The sequence below is a fragment of the Tetrao urogallus genome (assembly GCF_951394365.1).
Source record: "Tetrao urogallus genome assembly, chromosome: Z".
Classification (NCBI taxonomy): Eukaryota; Metazoa; Chordata; class Aves; order Galliformes; family Phasianidae; genus Tetrao; species Tetrao urogallus.
This window is the reverse complement of record NC_136816.1, coordinates 54,058,448-54,073,540: the sequence shown is the minus strand read 5'-3', so window position 1 is coordinate 54,073,540 and position 15,093 is coordinate 54,058,448. Positions and strand designations below refer to the sequence as shown.

Sequence of the window (15,093 nt, the reverse complement as noted above, 5' to 3'; positions counted from 1 at the left end):
GAATTCTGCAGAGTGATTTACTTCAGATTCAGGAGTCTACAAATTCTCAAGAAGTGTTCCAACAGTAGTAATTTGTGCTGCTTAGTCAAGTTATGTGTAGTGTTCTTTTTTTTTTTTTTTTCTTCTTCATTGAAACTGTCAGTATTAAGAAGCTGGCGTTCAGTAGACCTGAGCTTCCTGCCTGTATCAAAGTTTTAATATTGGTAGTTTACTCCAGAAGATGTTTGTTGCATATGTTTTGAGACTTTCAGATGAAAAGGTAAATGGCAGAATACTAACATTAATGTTATGATCCCTTGCTGATAAGGAATATTTAGAAAGAGCATTCAGATCCCCAAAGAAAAATTACCTTTCAGTATTTTTTTTCTTGTCTGCTGTGGTTACTCAAAATTGCAGCTAGTTAAAGAAGATAACGTCAACAGGAAGAGCAATGTAGTATCAATGAGAATCATGAGATTTCTGCCATATTGTTTCTGGATGGGTTAAAATTAATTTTTCTTGCTGTGGGGCACTGACTGGTAATTAAAGATGCTTCTAGATTCTTGCCCACCATATAGGGGAAGTAGTTCTAGGCACAATTCTTCCTAGGGCCAATTCTGGTAAGAATTGAGCATATTTGCTCATAATGTTGAACTGGGAGGTGCTGTTGACTCTTTGGAGGGATGGGAGTCCTTACAGAAGGATTAGATAGACTGGAGCACAGCAGCATGAGTTCCAACAGATGAAAATGTGTGACGCTACACTTGAGATAGAACAACACCAGATGGGAGATGAGTGGCTGGGGAGCAGCTAGGCAGGAGAGGACCTGGAAGGGCTGGTGTCAGCAGCTCAGCTGGAGCCACTAGTGTGTCCTGGCAGCCAGGGGGCAAACTGCATCTTAAAGTGCATTAGCACAGCACAGCCATGTGCTCAAAAGCAGTAATTCTCCCACTGTATTTATAGAATTGCAGAATCCTGGGAGTTGGAAGGTACCTGTAAAGATCATCTGTTCTAGCGCCTCACCACCCTCACTGAAAAGACTCCTTCTTTATATCTAGCCTAAATAATCCCCTCTTTAAGATTGAAGCCATTTTTCCTTATCCTGTCACCACAGACCGTACTGAAGAAGTTGGGAACAGAGGGAGACCGACAGATCAGTAGTTCCCAGGGTCATCCTTTTTTACCCTTCTTAAAAATGGATGTGATATTGCCTTTTTTCTGGTCACTAGGGACTTCACCTGATTGCCACGACTTCTCAAATATCACTGAAAGTGGCTTGATAACTACATCAACTAATTTTCTAAGGACTTTGGGATGCATCTCATTGGAACCCATAGATTTGTGGATGTTTAGGTTCCTCAAGTGTTCATGAACCAGGTCTTTGTTTACAGTGTGAGGGATGTTGCTTCCCCAGTACCAAACTAAACATTTGAGGGCTGTGTGCTGAGCAGTTATCTGAGAAGACCAAGGCAAAAAAACTTGTTGAGTACCTCGTCTGTTGTTAGCAGCTTGCCTGTTTCACTCACTAGGGGGAGTACACTCTCCTGGACTTTCCTTTTCTGGTTGGGATACCTGTAGAAGCCTTTCTTGTCCTTGTTGGCATCCCTTGCCAAATCTATTTCAAGCTGGGCATTGGCTTTCCTGACCTATCCCTACACAGTCTACAAGCTTTCTTACAGTCTTCCCACAGTACCTGTTCCTGTTTCCACTGCCTTTGTGTTTTCTTCTTGCTCCTCAGTTTGATCAGCTGGTCCTGGTTCATCAGTGCCGGTCTCTTCCCTTCCTTTCCTGACTTGCTACACCTCAGAATGAAGAGCTCTTGTGTGCCAGCAAAAGCTTCCTTAAAGATCTGTCAGCTCTGCTCTGTGCCCTTACCCATGAGAACATTTTGCCAGGGTGTTTTGTTGACTAACTCTCCAAAGAGCTGGAAGTTAGCTTTCCTAAAATTTAGTGTCCTAATTTTACTCTTTGCCTGTCTCACGTCCTTCTGGAGCATGAACTCAACCATAGCATGGATGCTGCAGACCAGGCAGCTTCCAGTCCTACTATCATCTATCAGTTTGTTTGCATTGGTGAGCAACAGGTCCAGTATTCATCCTCCCTGGTGGGGCCTTCCAATACTTGACTGAGGAAGTTATCCTCAATGCATTTTAGGAGTGTCTTGGATTTGCCTGCATCTCGTGATGCTACTTTCCCAGCAGATGTCTGGTTGAGTGAAGTCCCCCAGCAGGACGAGCATTTGCAATTGTCATAGCTCCTATTGCTGGAGGTAGAAGACCTCATCAAAAGGCTCCGCTTGATCTGGTGGGCTGTAGTAGACATGGATCATAGGGCTCCTTTTGCAACCTTGATCTCTAACTGTCACCCAGAGGCTTTCAACTTGCTCTTACCCAATACAGAAGGCAGAGAAGATGATTTGTGCATTCAGTTCCTTCAGCCATTGAACCTCGAAGTCCCTTTTGATAGCTCTCAACCCATGTGTAGCTGCTTCATCTCTTCCTGTATAGAAAAGCAGTAAGGGATGGACAGTGGTCGTACCAGCTTGGTGGTCATACCAGGCTAGGTAGTTTCCTGGTGACGTCCCTTGCCTGAGCCCCATGAAGACAGTAGACTTCTCTAAGAAGTGGGTCTGCTCAGCATATTGGACGTTCAGTTCCCTGCAGGAAAGAATCACCTACAACTAGTACTCGATCTCTTCTTGATGTTGGGGGAAGGCTTTTCCTGCTTCGGTTTTGTTAGTTTGTCTGGACTGAGTGGGCTGTTATCACCCACTGATGGGCCTTGCCTCATACCTGTTACAGAGCGGTACCTAGGGGCTTGGAGCAGGCAAGGAAGGTTTTTGTTTGCACGCTTAGCCTTGGTTTGGCATCACCATGAAGAATGTGTGGAGATTTGAGGGTGTTTCCAGTTCTTAAGAGGGTCTGGAGGAGGACAGCACAGCTGGTACGGCAGGGCAGGAAGGCAGTTGATATGAGGAGGGGCTGAGGGCACTGGGATTGCCCAGCCCAGAGAAGCGGGGACCAAGAGATGACCTCAGTGCTCCCTGCAGCTCCCTGAGGAGGGGAGACAGAGAGAGGTGTTCTGCTGCTGGGAACTGATGGCAGAGTGGGAATGGCAGAGTGGGAATCAGCAGGGCTGGATCAGGCTGGGCATCAGGAAACGCTTCTGATGTGAAGGATGGTCAGGCACTGAAACAGGTTTCCTAGAGAGGTGGTTGATGCCCTCTGTGTCTGTGTTCAAGAGGTTTGGTCAGTGTCCTCAGTAATACATATTAGCTTTTTGTTAGCCTTGATGTGACCAGACAGTTGGAGTAGGTGATCTTTGAAGGTCTCTTCCAACGTGACTATTCTAATGACAGTAGACCTTTGCAATTAAGTAGCAAGTGTGGCAAACCATTAGGAAAAGAAGTGAAAAATGGGTGCATGATGAGAAGACCATAAAGAGCCTGTTGAAGTTTGTATTAGTTGAAAAGACAAAATGTTGCTTCCCAGTGCTCTCTTCTGGGGGGTGGCCGAAATTAGCGTGGTTATAGAAGGGCATTTAAAGCTGTGTAGAAACCCACTAATATTCATGTTGTTACAGTGAGCATGAGTCTATGCTTTTGAAGTGGGCAAAATGGAAATGTATGTTATATTTGGCAAGCAGGTTAATATTTACCTTGCAGTTCTAAAGCAAGTCTCATTTTTTCTGTTGTGATCCTTGCCCTCGAATTTGATCCTTTCTTCCACATCAGCAGAGTATATTACCAGTAAGCCGTGGGCCACCTGAACTGAAAAAAAAAAAAAAAAAAAAAAATGGAGCTTATAAATACTGATTGAAATGTCAGCATTAAGCAAAATCTTTGATTTTGAGACCTTTAATTGTATAAAGAGGACAAGACATTTCAATTGAGTAAAAGAACAAGTATGTAACTGGATTTTTCTAGAAGAGATATTTCTATTGTCTGCTGTAGGTTGTGGGGTATTATTTTGTTTGTTTGTTTGTTTTAAAAGAAACAAGTGATGTTTTGTCTGTACTGTTGTGTGTAAGAGTTTTGTTGGAAAAATGAGCTATTTTTGTTCTTTGCTCTATTTGGACCAGAATCATCTCCTTGCTTTTATGTGTGAAGAGCAGCTGCTAACCTCAGTTCTGTGACACCTAGAGGTGAGCAGTGCCTTTGCAAAACTTGTGCCTCAATTCTTCTCATAGGTGCAGCCAAAACTTGGTTAGTGCAGTTTTTCCCTTTTACCATTCATGATCAGTTACAGCTGATGGTTGTGAGTGTTTTGGGGTGGAGAACAAGGATAATGTCTTGCTAATGGCAATTGTTCTTGGGAAAAAGAATAAACATATGTGGATTTTTTTTAGCCCCTTCTATCCTGTGCAAAATGTCTAACAAAAATTCCTGCAGCTAAAGCCTAAATGTGGGGAAGTCTTTTATGCTGAAGACGAGTTTAATCAGTTTATGTTGTAGTTACTGGTTTTGACAGCAGTTTAGCAACAGCTGCTGAACATACTCATCGAATTCTAACAGAATTGTCAGCTATCATGATCTGACACTGGTAAAAGGAAGGCACCTAGATTCTTGTGAGCATAATGATCTCTAGCACGTATATTTTCAAGCACCACAGAGTCCCAGAATAGCTGAGATTGTCCAGGATTGCTGAGTCTATCTGCAGCAACCCCTGCTGCAGCAGGGACAGCCAGAGCATAGTGCCCCGCTTCTGAAGATCTCTCAGGAGGAGACTCCACAGCCTTTCTGGGCAACCTGTACCAGTGGTCCATCACCTGCACAGCACAGCACTGCCTGATACTCAGAGGGAGCCTCCAATGTTCTGATTAGTACCCACTGTGTTTTGTTCTGGCACCACTGCACCACTGCAAAGAGCCTGGCTCTGTCCTCTTAGCTTCCTTCCTTCAAGTATTTGTGGATGTCTTTTCTTTTCCAGGCATGAACAGTCCCAGCTCTCCTGACCTCTTCTCATCCTCTCTCAAGAGAGCTGCTCCAGCTTTTTTTTCATCCTCATAGCACTTTCCAGTCTGTCCATGTCTTTCTTGTACTGGTGGCCACAGAACAGGACACAGCACTGGTGGTAGGTGTGGTCTCTTCAGTGCTAAGAAGGAGGGAAGCATCACTTCTTGATGTGCTGTTAACAGTCCTCCTAATGCAGTCCAGGATACCATTAGCCCTAGCAGCAGGGGCACGTTGACTTATGTTCAACTTGATGCCCACCAGAACCGCCAAGCACTTTTTTACCTTCCAGTTGGTGGCCCCATGTGGGGTTGTTCCTAGCTATAGGGCTCTGCACTTCTCCTTGTTGAACTGCATGAGGTTCCAATCCTTCCTGTCAGCCCACCGCTCCATCCTGTTGAGCTCCTTCTGAATGGTTGCCCAACCCTCTAATAAGTCAACCACTGTCCCCACTTATTTGTCATCCACGAATTTAATGAAGGTGCGCTCTGCCTCATCATTTAGATTGCTAATGAAGAAGTAAAGCAGGGCTGGACCCAGTATTGACCCCTGAGGTACTCCCTCATGACTGGCCTCCAGCTAACTGGACTTTACATCACTGATCGCTTTCCTCTGGCTTTGGCCATTCAGCCAGTTTTTGATTCACTTCGCTGTTGAAATGAGGTGAGAAGTGCCAAATCTGGTACCTACTATATGCTGTTGTTGCATTTTTCTTATGTGTTTTAGAGAAGGATAAAATCTTACAGAGCTATGTCCATATAAAAACTATTGCTTTCTGCCAGTGGAATAACCCGGGGAAACCCATGACTTTATTCAAAACACAGGTTTTCTGTATCTGTATTCTGTGTCTTTGTTTGCATTTGTTCAGCTGAACAGTTGTACCAGCAGTTGGTATTTGATGCATTTTTCTGTTTAATTCATTCTTCTTCTCACTTAATATATAATAACTGAAGTTATAAAGATGGAAATGTTTGTGTAAGTGTGGTAGCTGGAATCTCTTGAATGTTCTGAAATCTTTATTGTCAATGCATTTTCTCCACCAGTCGTGGTAATATTACCAATGGGTGAAACAGACTGTAGAACAGCAGGCCAGCAGGGAGCATGGATTTTCTTGTGCTGAGTTGGATGGAATGATTTTTGTGTACTTCGAAGTGGAAAATTCATTCAGAAATTTTGCACTTCTTAGGTAAAGAAACATGGTTATTCATAGGTTTTGAAAGGCTGGGCTAAGAAAGTATAGAAGACAACATGGTAACAAATAAAAACTCTAAGCAGTATTTTTCTACAAGCAAATCTTTGAAAGGAGTAAAAACCAGATCACTCTGAAATGAGCACAGAGTTTTACTACATTAATTTTGGTAGCTGACATTAGTTTTTCTCTCGTGGGAAAGGATTTCTGTTTCTCATTAAGGATTTTCTTTTTTCCTTTTGCTAATTGCAGTATCTACTTTCCAAGTAAGGCATGTTCCTTTTTTTTTTTTGTAAAGTGAGTAGTGTTGGTGTATTTTGCCACTGCTGCTTTCAGCTGAAGACTTGAAATAGTGTGCAGATATTCAAACAGTGCTTAATAACATTAATTCTTAACTGAATTTACTGAACCAGTAGAATACTGAATATAGCCTTTGCGCTTTTTAAAACCGCTGTGGTATGTCATTTTGAATATATTCACATTGAATACTGATGGAATCGGTTGGTGTAATCAGGCTAGTAAACACTTCTTAAAAAAAATTGGCTCCTTCCCCTCTGTATTCATAAATTGTATTCGAATAGGGGATATACTTTTTATGACAGCTTACCTTATGAATGTTCATCATGCTTTTATACATTATATTTTCTGGCCAAGTTGGTTTTTTTTTTTTTTTTTTTTTGTTTTTTTTTTTTTTGCTTACCATCTCTTCAGAACATATTTGGCTGCTAGTCATTACATTAGATTTTTCCTCGTCACTACATCGAAACTACATTGCTTTTATGCAGACAGAACATTGCAGTGCTAGTTAAAGCTATGTAATTGGACCTAGGAAATATTTTGGTTTATGTTTTTATTTTTTAAAAATTTATTTATCAGTTGCCATTACTACGGTATCTCTTGCCCACTGGGATTCTTACAGAAGAAGTTCTTTTTGTTGTTGCAGATCTCATCACTGGAGGGACTTCAGACAACATATAGTGTTATTCTTAGGAAATTCTGTATTGTTAATAAATAGTAATATGTTGTTAATAATCATTCTGAAACCTTCCACCTTGTTCCATAGGATTCGGACTTCCTAATGTTAAAAGTTTGTAGAATAATACAAGGCAAAGCGAAACACGTCTAACTGCTGTTAAATTAGTTCTATCAATCACAAAGCTTAACACCGCCATAGTATCAGGTTTGTCTAAAGGAAATGTGTATAGATTATTCAAATTGCTTCCATACTGTACATATATTGATTTCCATTTTATTGTATGTTTTATACATGTAGCCTGTTAGACATTCTTTTTAATCTGGTTAATTTGAATTTAAGTCGATAATGCCTAGCTTTAAGTGGGTGTCTGGATCCTTCTTTTGCATCCCATGTAAGTAGCCATGGAGCTGTTGCACAGATGTGCTTTGAAAGGGGCAGTCAGCAGTGCCTGCAGCAGAAGTGTGGAAGTTAACTGAGGAGATAATAAATGAGTTACATAGAATACAGAATATTGAAGTAAGCAAGATGCAGACTCTTCTGGTTACATCTGAACTTAAGTAGCTCCTTTCCTTTATAACTTACATCCTGTTAAAATATACAGCAGTTACTGCTGATTTGTGACTTGAAGTTTGTTATTTACACTTTTTTTTTTAGTGTTTAGGTGGCAGAGTGGAGAAAGTTAACATGCAGTACATGTACACCGAAAATGTACATCTGAAATATTTAAAAGCAGCTTTGCGTTCATTCTCACAGGGTGTTCTGTAGATGATGGGGAAGAACTCTGAATAAGATATTTTCTGAGTCAGCAGTTTTTGCTCTTGAAAGTGCTTGGGAAAACACTGTGGGTACGTGCTAAGCAAAACAAACAATAAATCCCCCTGTGTTAAACTGTTGGCTGCATCTGGGTGACTAAAAAGAGTATGAAAACCTTGATCATCAAGTAGAAGATGAGAGTTCATTGTAAGGCATTCATAATGCCTGTCTCCTTGGCAGCGAGAGCAGAAAGGGACAGAAACTGATCTTAATTGGGACTTATGTTGTCAGAGAAATCTAGGTGTTTGTACGGAGTACTTTTCCTAAGAAAGGTGAGTACGGTGTTGCATCATGGGCAAGCTGAGTTAGACCAGGCCTGCTAAGAACATCCGTTCCAAACATGAACTCACTTGGGTCATGTGCTGGGCAGAGCAATTCTATGGGTACATCTGTTGTTAAGAAAAACAGGTTTGAGTGAGGATATTGTGATGAAGAGCTTTCTGCTCATTTTTGAAAACCAATGGATTTTCTTCAGCTGGAAATTTAAAGTTGAAAAACACTCTTAAAATTCAACCCTACTGTTAATAGAAAGCACTTCTTGAGGCAGAGTATTAGACTTCATGAAACCAGGAAACGTGGTAATTTTGTTTTAGAACAAAAGGACAGCTCTGACAGAGAAATTGTAGCAAGACAGAGGCATTTCATTTGGGACGTTAACACTGAGCATTTGAAATGATTGATGCTTCCACGTGGTGCCCCTTGCAATATGTTGAGTGAATCTGAAGAAGTGTTGGTGAAGTTGGGTGCAGCCAGCTGAAAAGTGTGACTTCCCATTGTCTTGCTTAGAAGATATTTAGAATGGCTTAATAACAGTGGGATTCATACAGTGACTTGATACATTAATCTTATAAATGGGTCAAGATGAGTTTTCCCTGATAGCAACTGTGTACTATTTTAGTCACCTTCCTTAATTTACTTCTTTCACTTATTCTGTCACACAGATGCAAGATCTGCTATCTCCAAAATCTTTTAGCAAAAACGTAGTAATTGCTCTTTTAAGAAAAGCCTTCGCATTACTCCCTCAAGACATCCTTCTTTTTGTCAGTAGTTATGATAAGAAGGTGAATTGTGTGCCATGACCGTTCTGTTGTGTCGTGCTGCTATAAATGCTGTGTAAATGTTAGCGTTAACCTGTTATTAATGCAGTGCGTTAATTGTGTATTAAATATTGCATTAGTGGAAAGCCTTGCAATGCTTGTGACAAATGAATTGACCAACAGGGTATAAACCCTTCTATAAATCTTACCACATTTAATACCTCCTCTGCTGAAGAGCACACTACTGATGATTTTTTCCATTCCCCCCCCCTCCCAAAAAAAAAAAAAAAAAAATTTGCTTTTCAGCCTACTTCTCTGGCAGCTGAAAACTATAAGATAAGACCTTTGAATATGTGAGAGATGTGCAGTTGTTTAAGTTAAAACAGACTGAATTGTAGATCTGAAACCTACCTGTATCAACAACTATCTACATCATTAGCAGCTCAGGAATGCATTAGCTTTTTATTCATGTTTGTTTATAAGTGAGCCCAGCAATAACCTAATGACATCTTCCTCCCTTGTTGGGGAGAACATGGACTATTCTAATTTTTTGTGATTTGCTGTCATATTTACAAGAAACTAGGTGAAGTTTAGCCTTTTTTTGGGTTTTCTAATTCAAATATACATAAATCTTTTTATTTAATTCTGTTACTTGAACACTTTTTCTAGTTTGTAGCATGAGGACTTTGATTCAGAAAAAAAATTCTGTTCTTTATTCAGGAAGTAGGGTTTTTCTGTTGTTGTTTTTTTTAAAGTAAGGCTGATTATCTGCAGTCTGGGGCACTGAGTGGACTTGTCCAGACTGAAATGCCGAGTAGATGTGTAGCACCAGAGGAAGAACCATAATTACTGAAATGAACAAAAAAGCATCTGTTGTTGTGAAACCATGTTACTGATGATAAAATGCACAGATTATGGAATTTGAACTGGCTAATGACAGCTGCAATTAAATTTGGTACGTAAGTCCTTCTGCATCATCACAGCAATTTGGCACAGAATTGCACAGACCTCTTAAACCAGTGACAAGCCCTATTATGTTTTCAGAGCACGTTTTTTGAGACATGAAGGACCTCAAGGCCAAAAGTGTGGTGCATTAAGACTGCTTTATGTGATTGGTATGGAATGAAGCAGCCCTGAAACAGGGAGAACTGGAATTGCATAGAGGAGGATTCCGTGTGAGGCAAGAGTGGAAGAGCATGGTGTCGTTCAGGTCCTTGAGAACCATAATGAGTGGTGCTGAAGGCTTTTTTTTAATGCTCAGGGGTTTTATCTGCAAGTACTTGACCTGAAAATCTTGACACCACTAAGTTTTTGCCTACAGCATTCCTCAGACTTGTGTTGGATGCTGCACAGCAGGACCAGGACAACTGGTCTGGGTCTAGCTGACTGAGCCTTTCAGAAACAGAGCAGTGCAGTGCCAGAGAACTGCAAGTGGCTACATTTGTAGTCTGAGATCTGAGCTTCAGAGCTGCAAGTCTGAAGGGCTGGTGGTTTTTGGTATAGTGTTATTCAGTGCTTTCATGTTTTCGGAATCTGTAAATAAAGCAGCTGGGAGAACCTGAGTAAAATTGGAACTTTAGCTGATAAAAGGTATAGATTTTTATATTTTTTAAAATGAACTTAACATGTTAATAACTTCTCCACCTAATCTATTGCTTAGTCCCAAGCATAGCATTGTTTAAACTTTTTCAATCTTGTCTGAATAGACTGTTACAGAGTTCTGGTATACTATGTCAAAGCAAGCAAAATCCTTGCCGGTCTGGTCTGCTGTCAGAAGGCCTGTGCCAGCACAGCTGATAATCTGCCAAATATTCAGTCTTTGGAAAAACCTAAGTCTTAAGTGATGTACAAAAAAAGAGAAAGGGGCTGTAAAAATTAAACCTGATTTGAGACAGAAAGCTAGGCTTCAGTCTACTTTGTACTTACTGTTTTTGATTGTTTTTGCTGTGATGTATAGGAAAAATTAGTATGTAGAGGTCATCCAGAAAAAAAAACCAAACATGTTTTTTCTTATATACATTCATTGTCATGGTATTTTAAAATCTGCAACTTTTTTGAAGTCTTCCAGCATGAGTTGCATACCTGAGGTTTTATTTCTTTTTTTTTTTTTTTTTTTTTTTTTTAAATTTTATACTGAGAGATCTTGGCAGTTCTCAACATTTTTACTTGCAGGTAGTTGCAGTGAATTTTAGAACCGTATTTGGTGATCAAGAGTAATACTTGAGGGTGGCATGCGTGAGAATAAGCTGAGAGATTAGTGTGACTTCAGGTTCCCATTGGAGGCAGTTATGTGCCATTTTCTGTATTAGTAACAATCTGTGACCAAACTGATGTAGTTTTCTGTTCAGTGACACACAAACACCAAACCACGCAAAACAACAGAAACAAAAAGTCAAAGCCTGAATTACAAGAAAAAGTTGAAGTATATGTTGCAATTCTGTTAGATTAGCTATGAAGCCACATACAATTCTTGCTCGTTAGATTTTGTCAGTTTTCTGTGGTTAGGGTCTATTATGATGTGACAATGCCTAGAATTACAGATGAAGTTTTATGTAAGAAATGAAACACAATGGCATTGTAAATATTAAAGAAAAAAACATTACGCAAGGAAGTACGTGGGTTCTAAATTGCAGTTACATTTTGTTTGTGATGAATGTGACATTCTCAATTTAGGGGAATTACACAGCTGCATAATGCAATATTCTGTGCAGGTGTAGCTGTTCTTTTGTATATAAACACGTTATGCTAAAAGATTTTTTTTTTTAAATTGCAGATTCTGAACATTTGCTGGAACTTCCTAGGAAGCACCAGATTTTGTTACCAAGGCCTCCTGTTCTGCTCTCTTGTGCCTGTGCCTTATGATCTCTAATTACATTGTTTCACACTATTTTTTCCTGCCTCATTCAGTTAACAGGATGGGCGGTGCTCAGGAATTGAGTAGCTACTTGATATTTTAATCCTTATCACTCAGTGAGCGGCCCCTGCCTTATTTACTGCGCACCATTTAAGTCTCCAAAGAATACATAATTATTCATTCCCTTACAGCCTTTTCTAAGGTGCCTGACTAAACTATTTTTATCCATTCAATTGTATTTCATGTGCATTTTCTAGTCAGTGCCTATAACTTAATTTATATGCTCTATGAAATGAGAACATGTGTAAACACAGTTTTAGAATTTTGACATCATTCTCTTTTGAAATGGAACTTTGGAATGGAAGTGAAGCAGATATGACATATTTTAAAATAGTCTTTTGTGGGAATATTGAAAGTAAACGTAAAAGTAATGAGTAACTGAAGGCATCAATTCACGTAACATTGAGTCATTCTTACATGCAGCTGTCCTTTGTGGTAGTCTTCAATGTTTCATGTATCCTGGAGGTTAGTCAGCTATTCTGTTTATTTCAAAGCAGGCTATTCTCCTGGTGGAAAGGACTGCAAAGAAATTGCTACCTCATGTAGCATTTAGAATATAAATCAATGTGGGAAATGTGAAAAAAATAAGGATAGTTGAACACTGCAGCAGGTTGCCCAGGTAGGTTTGGATCTTTGTAGACTTTTGAACCCAACAGGATACGTGCCTGGGTGACCAGTTCTACCTAGCCCTGCCTGGGGCAAAGCTGGACTGGGAGATCTTTAGAGATCCCTTTTAGCCTCAACTATTCTGTTATTTCTGCAATATGTAACGCCACTGTAATTGTGGTGTACATATGTCATGCTTATTTCTGATAGGCAAAATTTCATGAATCTTGTGGCTTTCTTCTATGCTAAAATGCTTGTAAAATGTTTGTCTGCAGTTGCCTCTTAGCGAGCACGCTGTGTCCCGTCTGCCTCATGAGCAGCAGTTTAACTGTTCTCAGCAAAAGTGTTAGAAACATTTGTCTAATGGTGTTTCTGTTGCCATGCCAGTACTACTTTCTAGAAGACTGCAGAGAATTGCATTGATCTATAATTGATCAAACTGTAGTGGATTTCATCCTTTTTGAGTTAAAAAAAACAAACCAGCACCTCAGTGTAGAATCCATCGGTTAGTTGGTCTCAATCCTTTTGCAAACACCCCTTGCAAACAGTGGGTTCTATGAAGAGCTTAGAATTTTTTTGTCACTGACTTGCAAGTTTTAATACTGTCACCAGTGCATCATATTTCTGAGTGTAAGGTTTTTCTGTGATGGTTCTTCTGGTTGAAATAATTTAAGATTTCTGCTACAAAACAGCCAAGACTTTTCGCATTGCTAATGTTAATACTTCAAATAAGAATAGAAAGCAATAAATGAAAGATGGTGCATGTCAAATCTTTCTTTTATTGCAGTTGAACATCTCTGCTGCTGACTGAATGGAATAATTACAATACATATATATGTATATGTGTTTTGTTTTTTTTTTAAAGGCCACATCCAATTCAAATAGATTTTGTTTCTAATGTAACTTTATTTTTTTTTTTTTTTTCAGAAGGAATTGAGCCTTCCAAGAAGAGGAAGTCTGTAAGTTTCTGAAATTTCTTCTGCTATGTGCTCATTATGTGTTTTGGCAATTCTTAAGGGGGCTGTTTTTCTCTTTGGGGAGTTAAAATGAAGACTAAATGTGGTGTGTGATTTGCCTTAAGATGTATACAAAGAAATTGAGATTGTGAATGAAGACTGGGTTGTGCAGTAACCTTTTTTTATGCCTGTCCTCCTCTCTTAGAGGAGCTGTTGTTAGATATTTCCAAATTGACAAGAAGACCTGGTGTTGAAGCTTTTATTTTGTATTGAAGATTACTATAGTTAAAATCAAAGTTTAGTTTGTTTCTGAATGATACAAAGGTAAGTCAAACTGTTATCATATGAAATTTTGTGATAAAACCTGTGGATAATGAAACAAAGAATAGATGAGTGCTATTAAGTGTATAGGATCGTTAATCTAGTATTTGGTTAGTGGATGTGAAGATTGTATGTTCTTGTGTGAATTGTTACTGAATTAGAATAGCATGACCTCAAATACTGTGGTTTAAGTGTTCTTTGTATGGGTTGCAATACCTTGTCTTTCTTTCCTTTTTTGAGTTATTTGGTTTTAAAGCTTGCTTTATTTCGTATTACATAGTAATAATTAAGAAGGTATTGGGATCACAGTGTATTAAAATATCTTAATCTGCATTCGGCTACTGTTTTATTTCCCAAAATAACATAGGACTATAGTTTTATCACTGTACTCAGCTAAGATGGTGTTACTGATGACGTGTTTTGAGTAAACCTCTAAACCCTTGTACAAAGGCTAGATATTTGGCTTTGTTTTTAAATATTTGTTTTCAGCTTGATGGTGCTGCATGTGTGAGTAACTGAAATGCTAATTGCTGGGAAGGTACAGGTTGTAGGCATCTGCTGACTTGCAGAAGGTTTTCTTACTTTAGCTTTTGTCACAAATCTTCTACTAAATAGTAAGCAAAACAATTATTAAGAAATGGCACAAAGTTTTGAGACTAATTCTACGTGAAGTATTTGATACTGCAGTAACACAGAGAAAAATAGTTAAGGAAGAGAATTACTGGTGTCTTTTAGAGGCTTTATATAAACCCAGCACTATTCTGTGTGCAAAAGATAACTGACTGTAAAGTTAATGAGTAAACTCCTGTTGATTTCAGCCAGAGCAGAAAGTATCTTTACAGACTCTTTTTTTTTTTAATAAATAGCCCTGACCTTGCTTACTCTTGCTGTGTTTGACGTTGAATATTATTATATACTTTTCTCCAGGTTTGAAAAATGGTTGCATTCATCTACGTATTTTTTATAGCTGATCATTGAGATGTAAGTGCAGATTCTGTAATGTTGCTGAGATTTTAATAAAGTGTAGTAAAGGAATAGTTGATTATCAGCATAATCATATCTGGCTGTTAAAATGGTTGAGATTCTGCACGTGGTATTTTAAACTGTCATCTTTATTACTGCTTTCTTAGTTATCAGAGCTCACAGTACTGAAGTTAGCAACAGCTGTAGCATCAGAAGGTCTGCATTGGGTCACTTTGACTCCTCTATTTGCATATCATATGCATGTTAATATGAAGACTGAATATCAAAATGTGGTATGTCCTGTGTTTTAATTGCCATAAACATCTAAAGAACCTCAGTGGTTCTGTGTGGATGTGTTGTTTTGTCTTCTGGAACTTAAGAGCCAGAT

General features: G+C 39.1%; 1 protein-coding gene across 1 annotated transcript in view; it reads left to right on the top strand.

Annotated features, from left to right (window-relative positions):
• MAST4 (microtubule associated serine/threonine kinase family member 4) overlaps positions 1-15,093 on the top strand; it is a gene marked incomplete at both ends in the record, with an annotated part of 287,804 nt that overhangs the window by 121,704 nt on the left and 151,007 nt on the right. Inside the window, one exon of the mRNA XM_079548763.1 lies at positions 13,393-13,424. Within this exon, the coding sequence (XP_079404889.1) occupies positions 13,393-13,424 (32 nt within the window). The remainder of the gene's footprint in view (positions 1-13,392; positions 13,425-15,093) is intronic.